We start from the raw sequence: 15967 nt of genomic DNA, 5'->3' as shown, positions 1-15967 counted from the left end.
CGTCGAATTCTAGACTGGATCTGTTTGCACTGGTCAGTGTATGGTCAGCGAGAGGTCGGCCAGTGGGAAACTGAGCAGGCGACCATGTTGACACACGGGGATCATTTCGACTTCCGCCTTGTCCGTCCGTCGGTGTATAGGGTGATGTGTCTGTTGTGCACACGGACATACGTCTATAACAAATGTGTGTTGCCGTGTGTAGACTTGGTTTTAGTTACCTTTGTTGTTTTACTTATCTAGTTACAATTATTGTTAGAAAATGAAGTAGGTTTATGCAGAATTAGAAATTTATCATTTGATAGATTATTGTCATTATTCTTTGTCCAAAAAAAAAATGAAATTCAATTTTTAATACATCTTTCCTATATTACTTAAAATGTGTATATATATATATATATATATATATATATATATATATATATATATATATATATATATATATATATATATATATATATATATATATATATATAAGAAGAAACTAACAGATCTAACCTAAAATGCGACACCTTCATTTAAAGCCATTATAAGATAAGATAATATAAGATAATAAATAGGCTTCTAATATAAGTAAGTTAGCACAACATATGCTGATATAAGATATGGGCAAGGTTTATATTTCCAAAACATTACGGAAAAGCACAGTTTACATTATGAAATTATCACTTACCATCACATAAGCTTTGTATCCATTTAGTCATGTAATACCTTTCAGTGTTCTCAGCTAATACGGTCTGATCAGTTTTTGTTATTTGTTTCTCTTAAGCCTTTATTACACGAAAAATGTTTATCTCAATTTCAATATTTGATCTTTTTTTTTTTAAATTGTAATTTTATAGCTGTTGTATTATTAGGAAGATCTCTAAAATATAAATTTGTTCGTCATTTCGTCAAAAAATTACGCATATAAATTTTATGTTTTTTTTTGTGTTAATATTTTTCGTTTTTTGTTTGTTACTTTAGTGTTGCTCAAAGGTCAGGTGACCACAAGGTATTACCGGTTCATGGCCAAGGACGGGGGGTGGGTCTGGATGCAGAGCTACGCCACCATCGTTCACAATAGTCGCTCCAGCAGACCACACTGTATTGTCAGTGTCAACTACGTGCTCAGGTTGGTGGGGTGTGTGGGGGTTGTGTGTGGGGGTAGTGTGTGGGGATAGTGTGTGGGGGTTGTGTGTGTGTGGGTGGGTCTGGATGCAGAGCTACGCCACCATCGTTCACAATAGTCGCTCCAGCAGACCACACTGTATTGTCAGTGTCAACTACGTGCTCATGTTGGTGTGGGTGTGTGGGGTGTTGTGTGTGGGAGTAGTGTGTGGGGATAGTGTGTGGGGGTTGTGTGTGTGTGGGTGGGTCTGGATGCAGAGCTACGCCACCATCGTCCACAACAGTCGCTCCAGCAGACCACACTGTATTGTCAGTGTCAACTACGTGCTCAGGTTGGTGGGGTAATGTGTGCGGGGGGGGGGGGGGGTAGTGTGTGAAGGACAGTGTGTGGGGGGATAGTGGGGGGGGGGGCTGTAGTATGATTATGGTAATGTTTGTGGGTAGTGTGTGTACAGGGTTAGAATGTGGGAATAGTTTGGTGATGGTAATGTGTGTGGGGGATAGTGTGGGGTAGTATGTTGAGGATAATTTGTGTGGGGATAGTGAGTGTAGAAGGATAGTTTGTGGGGAATAGTATAGTGGGTGTAATGTGTGCGGGTTGTGTGTAGCTGGATAGGGTGTACGGGATAGTGTTTGGTAGTATGGTGAGAGTGTGTGGGGGACAGTGTGGGAACTAGTATGCTAGTTGATGAATGTGGGTGTATAAAGTCAATTATAATTGGTATCGCTAAGTTTATAGTATATGTATTATTAAGAATAAACCGGGAGTGATCTCCCCTAAACTTTCTCGAATATCCTAATTTATAAAAGCCCAATGTGCGCACATCTCTCTCTCTCTCTCTCTCTTTCTCTGTCCGCAAAAAATTTTCGCCGGACATCACGTCAGAATCGGCAGCGGTATATGGAGAACTTTTTACGGACTTTTGTTGAAAATAATATGTTAGATGTTTTAAATGTATAACCACAATTTTACTTAAAGAAGAAAAATAAAAATTAAAGGCGTATTCGAATGTAGAGAAACAGTATTATTTATGCAACCGGAAAAGCATTAATATATGTGAAAAAGAACGCATAAAACTGTGACGTCACTATTGCTTATACATTAACTAATGACGTCATCTGCCGTGTTAAGAATGAAAAGAAATGAACTATTTCATTCAAATTTGATTTAGATCTACGTACACTATGAAATGTATACAATACAATTTTTCCGGCCTAAACTCATAAAATTTATTTTATGTATTTGGATTCTAGATCTAGAGATTCTAGATCTAGACTAAATCTAAATCTACGCAATAACTAGATCTCTAGACGTAGACGCTAAGATCTAGATTTAGACTCTAACTTCTCTAAAATCAATTCCAAAAATAAATTTCTATATTAGGACTAAACTATTTCAAGACTTATTTATTTTATACAAAATCTTTGTTTGGAACTGGCTAATTTGGGATAAAAAATTAATTTGAAAGAATAGGCATATTCGCGTTAGTTAAGATTTTAAAATACGTGTTTCATTCTCCGTATTTTATAAGGTGCCTAAATAGCGGAGATGTTAGTGTACATTAAACCACGCAGGTGGTGCGGGTTCGAGACACAGCAAGTCAACTTGGTTAATGTATTCTTTTTTATTATGCTCGGGCTAAATTTAAAAAAAAAATTCTTTTAGGAATCTAGATCTAGATCTAGATTGTCGGGTGTCCGATAGGGCACTTCCCGGCGCCGCAGGCGCTTCAAATTTGGCATGATCTTGCCTTGGTGCGACAGAACACGGGGGCCGGTTGGCCGAAAAGTCTACGATGTGGGGGTCAAAACTGACCTCGACTGACCGGTACCTTATATGAGCTATAAATCGAAAAAAAATGTCCACGGAGGAACCTCTTCATAACTCTTGAGGTCGTAGACCGACCTTCGGGCGAATTAATTAAGCATTCAAATTCTCAATGTTTTCGAAAGCCTAAGCGAAGCTGGGCAGCATGCCTAGTTCTTATATAAAACAACAGGGGATGGGAACTCGGGCTATAGACATGATTTTTAATCCATTTTAAATACTTAAAGTTTTAAAAATAGAATAAAATCTCGTAGACAAAAGAATTGCACACCGAGTGAACGTCAAATAAAAAAGTGCATAATAGTGCGCAATATTATTAGTACTTTAAAAATTTACATTAGTTTTTTGAGAAATCGGAAGTAGCGTAAATTAGTACGTCCAGTCAATGGAACTTACTCAAAATTTAACAGAAGGTAGAGAATTAGATCTTTTACTTACATGTGAAATTTTATTTATCTATCTGTAATAGTACTCAAGTTATAGGCTTTTGAAAAATTCAAAGTAGAAAAAGTACCACTTCCGGTTGTTGGAAATTGCTCAAAAGTTGATACGGATCTACGATTTTGATAAAATACTTAAATATGAAATTTCATCAACCTAGCTGTAACGGTACTCAAGTTATCGTGTTTACACACGGACAGACAGACAGACAGACACACAGACACACAGACATACGGACAGAATTGCAAAGCCCAGTTTTTCAGACTGGATTACGCATAAAACCTCTTAATTTTGATAAATCTGGATTGATAATTTTTGCCCGATTAAAATAAGTCCTCTATACTTCGGATGTGATGAAGGACTGAGGTGTAATACGGTGAAAATTGTTAAAATTTCAAGTGATTTTTGTGCACGATTACAATACTTTCTCTATACTTCGTATATACGAGAAAGTAAAAATGAACTTAAATCCATATTCTTCCGCCAATTACACAACTGTAGATAGTTAAAATTCTAAAACAATGTTTCTTCTTTGGACAATCCTTACACACATAATGCAACAATAACATTAATCTACTATAAACCACAATTAAACTTCATCGCTGAAAAAATAAGCGGAATCCTGGAACAAGGCCTCAAGTTGCGGACCATCTGTAAAGAGATATTTTTAAGTCCATTCTAAAACCCACACAGCCGTCACGTTTTGCCGACGACGACCCGTTTTCAATTTGAAGCTCCTGTTATCTCCCATGATTGAAGATCTGCCCCAGCTAGGCTTCAATAACACCGTCTACGCTCTCTACGTTTGCGCACCAAACCTCAAAGAAAAATGTTACGCACCAGTCTTCTCCGGGATTTCCCGGTTTTTCCGTCTTTTTTTTTTCTCGTTACATCCAATTACATTTGACCGGTTTTTGTAATTCATTAGAGCAGATCGAAGGACTTCCGGGGCAGACGGATCACCCACAATCCCTTTCGAGCTTCAGTCTATCTCGGGACGTCTCGCGAAAGCTCGTGAGATGGTGTAACTTTACATGTCGGGTGTTTGCATTCGTGCCCATGTTCGCTTTCGTTTAATAATTTCTCAAAGCAAAAGGAAGCGAGAGTGGGGTTCGGTTCGTGCGGCCGTGGGTCCCAGAGCCCCGGATTGAGCATGATTAATTTCAATTATGTCTGATTATAATAGTACATGTTGTGATGTGTGGTTGTTTTTAAAAGAAACATTATTTTAACACAATCCTTATTTCCCTCTGTCCAAGCCATATGCGCGTAAATTGAAAAGATATGAAAACTATATAAATTTAAGTGCTGGAACTATGGACAAAAAATGTGTCCAGACTTTCACTTGTTGGCATTATTTACGATGTTGTATGTTAGGGAGGTAAACGTGATAGACTGTCAACAATAAATGTCGTCATATTTTTAGGGATGACGAAAGGGTCGACATTCAAACATTTATAACGTAATGCTGTACCAATGGCTATGGTGTGTGGTGTGGGGGGGGGGGGGAGGGGGGTAACTTAAGAAATTGCGTAAAATGGATTTGGTATTTCTTAGAAATAAAAGTTATAAAAATGGGTTGATTTGATGTTTAAAGATTGTTATATTTGGAGGTGATGTGAGAAGGAGGGGCGGTTGAGGGGGGGGGGGGGGTTGGTTCTATAAATAAATGACCAATCTTATTCACGGAAAAGTGTTTACATTAAATTTTTTGTTTTGTTCCCCAGCGAGGTGCTCCAGAAAGACGCCCAGATACAAATTGAGCAGACGATGTCCTCTAAAGAACTCTCCCCATACTCGGCCATGAAGAACAGCAGCTCCACCACCAACTCCACCGGCAACGCCAGCGCCGGATCCGGCGGGAAAACCCGACCGGCAAGAAACAAATCCAGGCGGTCTCCCTACCCCCAGCTGTCCACGGAAACCCCAGAGTACGGCTCCGACTACTCCATGGAGAAGACGCCCCTGGAGTACCCGACCCCGGAAGTCCCGTCCGTCCCGATTCAGACGTACCCCAACATGATGTACCCCACCACCCCCGAGTCCATGAGCGTGGACAGGTACAGCGCTTTGTACTCCACGCCCTACCCCCACCCGGGTATGACGATGTACCGAGACGCGGCCTGTGTCTACTCACCTTACCAAGCCGCCGCCCACCAACGATACCTAGATAACCGCAGCCCGTACAGAACGTACGAAGAACGGTACTACCCGGCTCGCGATCCGGCAGCGTACCCCGGGTACCTGTCTTCAAACGCGGCCATCCAAAGCGCCGCGGCGGCGACGACGTCAAGACTAACTCACATGGGGGATTCTTGCCATGATCCGACCCAAACTGGATTAACCGGGGTGCAGTCTCAGTACGATTTCCGTACCGGAAATGATATTTCCGGAAATAACTCGGGTTTGATTGGAGCAGGGATGAGCTGTTCGAGAAGTAGTTCACGCGAGGCGCCGGCGTACAGTGTTCAGCATTATCCGGCGCCCTACAGCAACCGGTCGGAGTCGTCGGCGTCGGAGGTGGACGTGGGCAGCGAGGAGTTCACGGAGAAGCAGCGTCAGCAGAAGCAGAAACAGCACCAGCACGCCAAACAGCAGCACAGCGCGCAACAGCAGAAACAACAACAACAACAGTCGCAGCATGCGCTGGGGCAGATTTCCGACCCCACGAATAATTCTGGAACGAATTCGAACGGGGTCGGAGTAAATGGAGGGGTTGGGGGCGTGTTGGGTAAATTTGAACTGTCCAATCATAATAATGTTAAAGAGGACACGCACTCTAAATCATCAGATAATAATAGATCAATATCAACAGTCTCGCCCCCTCAAAGAGAGGCGTGTATACCGCAATCAGTAATTATTCGGCGCCAGTCTAATGTCTCGTCGACAGTGACGTCATCGGAACTAGCGCGGGGCATCGCGTCATCACCGGAGTATAAAAACAGCATGAAGGGAAGTAATAAACCCAGCGCCTCTCTTACTGGGAGTAGCCTCTCCTACATTCAGCAGACTCCCCCCTCCAACTCGGAGTCATCGTCGTCGTCGTCGTCGTCTTCCTCATCATCCTCCTCCTCGTCCACGTCGTCCACCGTGCACCACCACCAGCACCAAGGACACGCCCAGCCGCACCATCACCTGCAGCAGCAGCAGCAACAACAACACTACTGCGGCCCCAACCACCACAGCACGCCACTGCACGGCGCGCACCACAATCAAACCAACCACCCTGAGGTGAGAAAGACGCCCGGCGCCGCGGAAATCATCCCCCTTGCCACCTCCCTCTCGCACAACATGGAGTTGTCGATCCCCGGGGACACGGCGACCTCTGGCGTCGAAAAACTCTACGACATCACCTCCTCCACCGCGAACAACCACCCGAACGGTAAAAACTTCAGCATGTCTTCCCCGGAGGACGCGAACCCCACGAACAAATACTTCGACATGTCCTCCGTCACTTCCGGTAACAAACACTACGACATGACGTCACCGCCGAACCACAAACTCTACGACATGACGTCACCGCCGAGCAGCAAACTCTACGACATGACCTCGCCCACCGCCGCCAACAAACTCTACGAGATGTCCGCCGTGCATCACCCCACCAAAAACTTCTACGACATGTCCGCCGCCGTCGCCAACAACCCTACCAACAAATTCTACGACCTCTCCTCTTCCGGCGCCCCCTCCCCCAACAAGTACTACGACATGCGGATGATGCACGACAAAGCCCTCACCGCCACCGCCAACGACTACAACGCCTGCTTCAAATCAGCCTGTCCCTACGACAACTACGCCCAATCCAGCATGTACCAAACGGCTGCGCTACAATCCCAAAGACCATATCCCATCGTCCCCCAGGCCGGATACACCAGCGTCATAGTCGACCCCCAGCAATATCAGATCGCCAATGGATACGCTGTCCACTAGCAATCGCTCCCGAATGTACTACGATTACATAATACTGTGATGATGGTTCCCAGAAAGTTGGTATTAAAAGAAAATCCTCAAATAATTTATTCTTTATGAAACTCAACATATTCAGATACGCTGATCAATAAATTATTTCATAATACAAATCGTACACTTAATATATGGGTACACTTCATATAGTGATGGAGAATTTACAGCAACTTTTTAAACTGCTCAGTATTTCTTTTTTTTTTCAGCTTCAGAAATTATTGTATTGAACTTGTTTTTTGAGGAAAATGTTAAATTCAAATTTGTTTTATGTGAACATGATTTATTAATGTTGTTTTGGGAGAAAATAATAATGGGAGAAAATGATTTTGGGAAAAATGATTTTGGGAGAAAATGATTTTGGGAAAAAATGATTTTGGGGAAAATGATTTTGGGTGAAATAGATTGTATTGTTGTTGCTTTTGGAGAAATGATTGTCAAACTTGCTTCGGGAGATAAATTTGGAAACTCCTTGGGGATGTGAAATAAGATTAAGTGCAATTGATATGTTGTGAATCTTTAGCACCACGTACTGCTATATGTGGTTCTAGCTGTTGTGTGTGCGTGTTTTAAAAATGTAGAATAATGTAGAAACAGTTATATCTGAAGTTAGTTGACGTGTATGTGTGAGAGAGAGAGAGTATGTGTGTGTACATTAGCATATATATATATATATATATATATATATATATATATATATATATATATATATATATATATATATATGTATGTATGAGTGTGTGTTTGTGTATGTGCGTATGTGTGTGAGAGAGAAAGGGTTAGTGTGGTTTATGAGGACTTATATATGTTAAATAAAACCTATGAACGAGAAATAAAATATACCATGTTTAAAGTATTACAACACAGATTGTTGAACACAATCATTACCTTCTGTGAGACTTGTAGATTTGGGTGAATCTTCACTTCAGATACCTGTACTACATGTTAGTTTACTAAGTACCTGCACTGTCACTACTAAGTTAACGTTCCATGGCCGATTTATTTTTAAATACGTAGGCCAATTATTATGTATTGATGACTCACTTTTGATCGATTACTCAACCCGCCTAACACTAGAGTAGTATTTAGAAACGTCCTTAAGAACATCAACCACACAGAAAAAAAAGTATTATTACCTCTCCCCCCACTCCAATGCCAAAAAGTAAAACAATTGAAATGGTAGATCCACGAATGCTAAATCCTCACCTGCGCTTTTAGAAAAAAAAATTAATTCGGATGAAATAAATGAAAGTTATATAAAAAACCCAAAACTTTAATAAATACGAACACATTTTTTTTTCAAATCCATACGAAATAATAGTAAAATATAAGTTTAATGATGATAAAAATTAAAGTAATTAGATATATTTTGAATGGGAAAGGCCATTGAAGTAATACAGAGATCAATTTTTCAATGTATTTCAAGTCTGAAAAATCGTGTTTATAAAATTGACAACTTTGATAACAATGTTAACTTGCGAAAAATCCAACTGGTCTTTAGCATTATAGCTGCTAGGAGACTTTGAATGTTCAGCACTGCGCTGTTTATGGAAAAAGACTCATTAATTTGTAGTTGTCTCCCCCCTTTTTTTTTTTTGGGGGGGGGGGGGCTTTTATTGTTTCCGCCAAACTGGTTTTTTAGTATGGACATTGCAAGCTGAATATTTGATATGAAAATCAGAGCTGAATGGAAGGGAGTGAGACTGTGGTAGGTGAATTGGAGAGGCATAATAAAGTAGAAAATGCATTATTTTTCTCTGACACCTTAATGCAACCCACATATCAAGATTAGAGTTATCGGTTTTAGGTTGCAAAATAAATTAAATATACCGATACATCATGCCCTTACAAGTTGAGAGATTACATAAAAAATATGTCCATGAAAACTAAATCTGGAATTCCCCAAACAGATTGTCGATGAAATTTAATGCGTTGTGTAATTTATTTGGGGCCCTACAAAAGATCTTACTTAACTAATTAATTTAACCATAGGTAGTAATGAGCACAGTTGTGTAATTTATTTTCTCCCCAACGTGTAAAACAGACATTTTTATATTTATAATTTAGACCAGATTTCTGCTCCAGAACCGCGTTTACACTTGCGACTTGTATACTAAACATATCTAGAAAACAAACAAGAACATGTATACTTACTTATTGCGAAGTTATTTTTTTAGACATGTATAGTATACATGTCGCAAGTTTAAACCCGGTATAGTGGGTGAAAATTTAAAAAATCTATTTCATTCATGTGCATTGTATGTTTGTATTAATCACATGGTCATAGTTCTATTTTTTGTTATTTGTATACCTGTTAGGTATGCATAGCTGCTGTATTGAGATTTGAAAAACAAAAGCGTTGTCTGCCAAGATTTGAAAAACAAATATTAAAAATATTATTTTGTATTTTGTTTGTTAACTTAAGTGTTTGAAAAAGTATTATTATTACATTTTTATTAGGTTTTTTTTGTTACATTTCATTAAGAATTTAAAATCAATCATTTTAATGTAATTTTTTTAAAAGTGATGAATCTTCACCACGACAGGTAAAGTAGCGTGTATCCAAGGGGTGGGAAACGGAGAAAGGTAATGTGGCAAATAAGCAGTGAAAAAAATCTGATGGCTGGTGGAGTAGAGTTCGCCTGGATTTTTTGTGTAAAATATTGTGTAAAAGTAGACTTAATTAGTGGCCACAAAAGTAGACAATTAGTAGCAGCAAAAGTAGACAATAAATAGTAGCAAAAACCTGTTTACAAGTTACAGCAGGGTGGAGACCGGTTTGGCAAAACTATACTAGAACTAGACTTTACAGCAACAAAACTAGACTTAATAGTAGGAAAGATAGCTAAATTAGTTTAGTGACAGCAAAACCTAGACTTAATTAGTGACAGCAAAAACTAGACTTAATTAGTTGCAACAAAACTAGACTTAATTAGTATCAGCAAAACCAAGACTTAATTAGTATCAGCAAAACTAGACAAAGAGTCAACATATTTTTCAAGACCTTATGGTGTATGGAAGAGATTGGTGTGGGGGTGGGAGTGAGATGGATTATCTACAGGGCACAGCTAATGTTATTTTCCAACTAACTTCCTTCACATCCCCTTCACAAACAGTTTTAAAGACCGCGTATTCTCATTTATACAGAGTATGGTCGAGTCGCAAAATTGAGGAAGATGTCATTAAATTATCATTTTTCTCTAAAACTAAAATGGCTATTTAATTTCAATAGCGTAAAAACATAAGATATTTTTCTTATATATATATATAAATATAATGCAATGAATATACACTAGGGATTATTATTATTTCTATTGTGAATCTTTCGCTTCGAGACAAATCTTCATCACAATTGGCATCCAATGTCCAATGTTATTTATTGACGTGAATCACACAGTTCATTTCTTATGAGTGTTTTTATTGTCTTGCCTCCTCTCTCGTTCCATTTCCTTAGCCCGTAGACCGCAGCTAGTATATGGAATAGATCAAGTTACAAACTGGCAGTTATTGCTGAAACTTTCTGGAATCTCCAATCAAGTGCAAAGTTATCGCTAGGCGTAAAATTTCGTGGATCGAAAATTAAAAAAAAAAATGTCGCCTCCAGAGTTTTCTTAAAGCAGCCCACCCCCCGGGGCGATTGCAGCGACATATTGATATAATTATCTGCCCATGTCGTCAAAACACGAAAAGGCCATCAGAGTTATCTGCCGCTGAAAAGGCGGGCCCCTTGTGCGCAGGCGCAGCGGCTGTTAACCCGTCACTTCCGGAGACTTCAACTCCTTCCGGTTCGTTCTTCTATCAAACGTCCAATATGTCTTTCCCCCGGCCGACCCTCGGATTTTAGGGGTGTCACAAAAGTCGGGCAATTTTCCACCGCTTCACGTCAACAAAAAAAAAAAAAAAAAATCTCAGATATCGTTGAATGAACAGCTTAATTCGGGATTAATTACATCCACGGAGGTGATGTGTCATTAAACTTTAATCCAGTAAAAAATAAAATCTAAAACCAAAGTGTTTTTAAAAAAACAGCAAATCTGTTACAGAATAAAACTACTAAAGGGTGAAACTGATTTGTAATGGCCCAGAAGAAATGGGCAGTCGTTAGAAATAGTTTGGGGTGAAACGAATTAAATTTGACGGCAAATCTCGGAATAATTTTTTTTTATTTCCCTGATATGAGGAAACAAAATAGCGGTCTGTGGATTCTTAAAGTCACGATTCTAGTAAGAGCTATAACGTTAACATTTGTTATTGTTTTGTTTATGTTATATTATTCTTTAAAAAAATACTTTAAAGCAGTTGAAGCTTATAGCATAGTTCACATCAGAACTCCCCCCCCCCTTCCAACCCGAACGAAATGGAATTTATATAGAAAACATACTTGTCTACTGATGCGTAGCTACCTTTCCCGGCGCCCGGAGACAAACTTTCGATTTGCACCTCCCCCCCCCCCCCCCTCAGCCTGCTTTTCTTTCTTGGTTTACCCTCGTCCTGCAAAGAACGAACTACAATTTTGACTTCCTACTGAAGCACAATTCCTTACGGTAGCTTTTTCTTTAAAAAAATTAATACACTTTTTAATAAAAATCTGATAATCTAACAATGCAAAAGATTTTGATGTCAAATATATATTTCTGAATAGAACAGTGAGTTATGGTTAGGATTAGCGACGAAAAAAAACCCACAAAATGTTTTTTTTTTTTAAATTAATTAAACAAACAATACACGCATTAATCAGAAAACAAAATAAACACATTTTTTAATTTTCATATAACAAAATTAAAATACATTCCATGTTCAGGCAACTATGATGAAATATAGCTAAAATAAACGATTCGTTTTTGAATCAGTTGCCCGTTTAACTTTTTAAGAACACCATCCTAGCCGTGTGTTAATAAAACAATAATCATCACACACCAGTCAAACATCTCTGATTTGATCCGTCGAGTTTTGACAATTCCGAGATTACTTTAGTCGCATTTGTAAAAAAAAAAAAAAACATCAACGATAGATCGATGAACGTTTTTACCGAGGTATTGACCGGATAATACCCGGATAATTAGGCTCACGAGAAGGTCCGGATCCCAGAGACAAAGGCCCAAATCTCTTAAGAGTCCTTTATGCAAATTTCGGACTCCCGGCATGTCATCGAATCGGAAAGTCCCAATACACGCGCACTACTTCTAGCCAGGAGCATTCTGGGGGAAAAAAGATATTGTCACATCCGGCTGACGTCAAACCGGCCCCTCCTTATTGCTTCTATTAGCGAAAAACCGGCGCGCGGCGCGCAGTTTCGGGTGGTGCGTTTGGACCAGCACCGCGCAGCAGGAAGTCTCAGTATGCTAATGATCATGGGGTGTCATTAACCCCTGCGCGGCCATGATAAATCAATTAATTTGCATGACGCGAGCTCCGCAAACAAATCCTCATCAGGGCCCGCTCTGACCCCGTCTCGTTTTACAGTCGAACGCCTTGTTCATGCCGCGTTAGGCCGAGATTCTCATAATCCGGGAATGATTAAAACAAACCATCCTATAAATAAATAATTGGATTCATCAATGGCTTGAAATTACTTTGGATTGAGATATTTAAGCAGGACTATAATTCGTTGAAGATATGAATTTTATTTGGCGAATTTAAGGGATATAAATTCTAATTACAAAAAAAAAGAAAGTATATAAATACACACACACTTACACACACACACACACACATATATATATATATATATATATATATATATATATATATATATATATATATATATATATATATATATTGTGGATAACATATAAAAATATTCCTCTTAAGACCCAGCTATCCAATCCATTAGGCAGATGAAGTAGAGTTTATATGTTTCTTGAACTCGGTATTTGAAGGGATAGCGTGGTCAGCACTATGCCAAGCTGTCTTTACCTTCCATAACATGAGTTAGGTACCCATAAGAGCTGGGTTAACGCTCTACTGACTCGAATCCGGATTCGAGCTCGAGACTTTCCGGTTAGCAATCTAGCGCCCTACCGCTGGGCCACTAAATCACATGTGTAATATATATATATATATAATATATATATATATATATATATATATATATATATATATATATATATATATATATATATACATAAGTTGAAAATTATTTGAATTATAAATATTGTACGGCTTTTATATATTGTTATTGCCTTTCTTGTTAGAACTAACCTACACGTACCATATTCAACGTTAAAATAAAATGAGCAGAATGAATAATGTTGATAAAAATGTATTACACTTTTTTGTAGGATCAATCACCTCCCCCCCCCCCCCCCTTCACACCAGGTAAGTCGTCTAAGTTCGATCTCCAGTCAAACATGTCTACCTTTATGTCGAGCCTTCAATCAGTGGTCTGATTTTTGTTTCGATTGAGTTCACACCTGGAAAATCCCCTCCCGTACAAAGGTGAGATATCGGCGCCATCTGGTGTATGATTGGAGGTAGCTGCACTGTTACGGTGACACTAGAAAAGTATGGTAGACGGGATTAGCATTTGTTGCGTATTTTGTTGTATGCAGTCGGTTGACACGTTTTGTTTCGAAGTATGGTAGACAGGATTATCATTTGTTGCGTATTTTGTTATATGTCTTTGACACGTTTTGCTTAGTTTCGAAGTATGGTAGACGGGATTTTCATTTGTTGCGCATTTTATTGTCCGTCGGTTGATACGTTTTGTTTTGAAGTATGGTAGACGGGATTATCATTTGTTGCGCATTTCGATATAGCTCTTTTGTTGACTTATTTTTTATTTGTTGGTTTGAGTATGATAGGCAGTATTATAATTTGCTGGGTATTTAGTTATAGATCTATATTCACTGTTTTTTTTTAATTTGTTGGTTTGAAGTATTCTAGGCAGTATTAGTATTGGTTTAATTATTATTTTGTTATATGGATTTGATCAATTTTGGCTTATTTTATTGAGAAGCATATCTTTACGTTAAGGTTAGTGTTATCGAGAAGTATGTCAGTGGATTAAACAACGAAGCCAAAAACGATAGTTTAAGGTTAGGTTATTTCTGTGTTTGTTTCGACAAGTTCTAGTGTTCTATTAGCGCCCGATTTAGGATAAGAGTTAGTGTTTAAATGTGGGTATCCGTTTCAAGTGTTGATCTCAGCATCACTATTTAAACGAACAGCAAGCACTTTTAAGTCAATTTTTAAATACATTTTTTTAAATTCTTCTCGGTATATTTCATGCAGAAAAAAAGCTTAAATATGTTCTAAAACCCGATATTATTCTGTCTTTCCTTTACAAAAACAGCATTTCAAATAACGGGACGAACATGAGTTGGGCCGTTATAAGAGTGGTAATCTGATTTATGTTCCTCCCACTCTACCCTCCTGACTCCTTAACCCTTGCAATAATAAATCCAATTTATGACGTCGTCGCCGACAGTTCGCCTCCCCCCTCCCCCCAACCACAATCCGCGGCGGCGACAGTCATGTGAATAGTGTGGAAGGGTGGGGGGGGGGAGTTATAAGGGGCCACCCACAGCCAAGGTATAACGCGCTGTAGGACAATAGATCAACAGGACAATATCCCGTACTCGTTAGGACAATACATTATTGAAAGACGTCTCGGAAAAGTTGTCCCCCCTCCATTTTTCCTACCCCCCCCCCCCTCTTTTCCAGTGAAAGAGAAAGTCCACGTCTCGTAGAACCGGGGGGTAGTAGGTTGTTTGCGTTGGCTGGCCCCCGGGGCGATCCCCCCATTGTATTGGACGGTGCCACTGGCAGCACCGTGTTCAATGATCGTCTTTGATTGGTGCCTCAATGATCTACGGAGGCGCACCAACTGTAACATACGAGGTCTGATTTACGACAAGCTACGGCGCTTGGGAAATTCCCGGAAAAACAAAATTGTCAAAACAATAACAGGACGAGGGCGAGCGTTTTTTTTTAAGGTGAGAGGGGGAGGGGGGGGGGGAGAGTTGTCAATGGCTTTATGAAGGTGAGTTGTCACCCTTAGATATGTGTCGCTTGGGGAAATTTTGGACGGAAGGTGAAACAAGCTCGTTGAATCAGGTGGGAAAGTTGGTGGTTTCCTGTGAATGATTTATTTACGGGATTTAGTGAGCCTTTGTTTACAGTGCTTCTTGAGCATTGCTCCCACGCTCTCTTTTTACATACATATATATATATATATATATATATATATATATATATATATATATATATATATATATATGTGTGTGTGTGTGTGTGTGTGTGTGTGTGTTTTATCATGAGAAAAATTGGCGAATTTACAGAGTATAGAACGGTTATGGTGTTATTGAAGTATACAAATAGCTGATACAAGTTTACATAATTAGCCAATCGACATAATGTAGACCAACCTAATATGTAGGGCATACTGTTGAAACGAACATAACACGATTTTTTAAATCATATTGGTTTAGCCATGTTGACAATACTGTTATGTATAACCATTTTTCACTTAAAAAGGAATTGCTTTAAAAAAGATTTTAGATCGTCCCAGTAGCAATGTTACATTTTTGTACCAGCTTATACACGCGACTCGTTATAATCGATACCAAGATGTACAGCTGCTACTATGTGAGGGCTTTGCGTCAAAACTGCACCGCATTGAGAGATATCAAT

The 15967-nt window shown here is 39.2% G+C and overlaps 1 protein-coding gene across 1 annotated transcript in view; it reads left to right on the top strand.

Annotated features, from left to right (window-relative positions):
* The window catches only part of LOC131948643 (aryl hydrocarbon receptor nuclear translocator), an 80005-nt gene extending 72004 nt beyond the window's left edge, over window positions 1-8001 (top strand). Inside the window, exons 10-11 of the mRNA XM_059310257.1 lie at window positions 964-1111; window positions 5104-8001. Coding sequence (XP_059166240.1) covers window positions 964-1111; window positions 5104-7303 — 2348 coding nt within the window. The 3' untranslated portion in view covers window positions 7304-8001. The remainder of the gene's footprint in view (window positions 1-963; window positions 1112-5103) is intronic.
* Window positions 8002-15967: the final 7966 nt, after the last annotated feature.

Source organism: Physella acuta, unplaced genomic scaffold (genome assembly GCF_028476545.2).
Source record: "Physella acuta isolate Inbredline_101_S28 unplaced genomic scaffold, ASM2847654v3 ptg000654l, whole genome shotgun sequence".
Taxonomy (NCBI): domain Eukaryota; kingdom Metazoa; phylum Mollusca; class Gastropoda; family Physidae; genus Physella; species Physella acuta.
The sequence above is the reverse complement of the archived record's forward strand: the minus strand, read 5'-3'. Positions and strand labels throughout refer to the sequence as shown.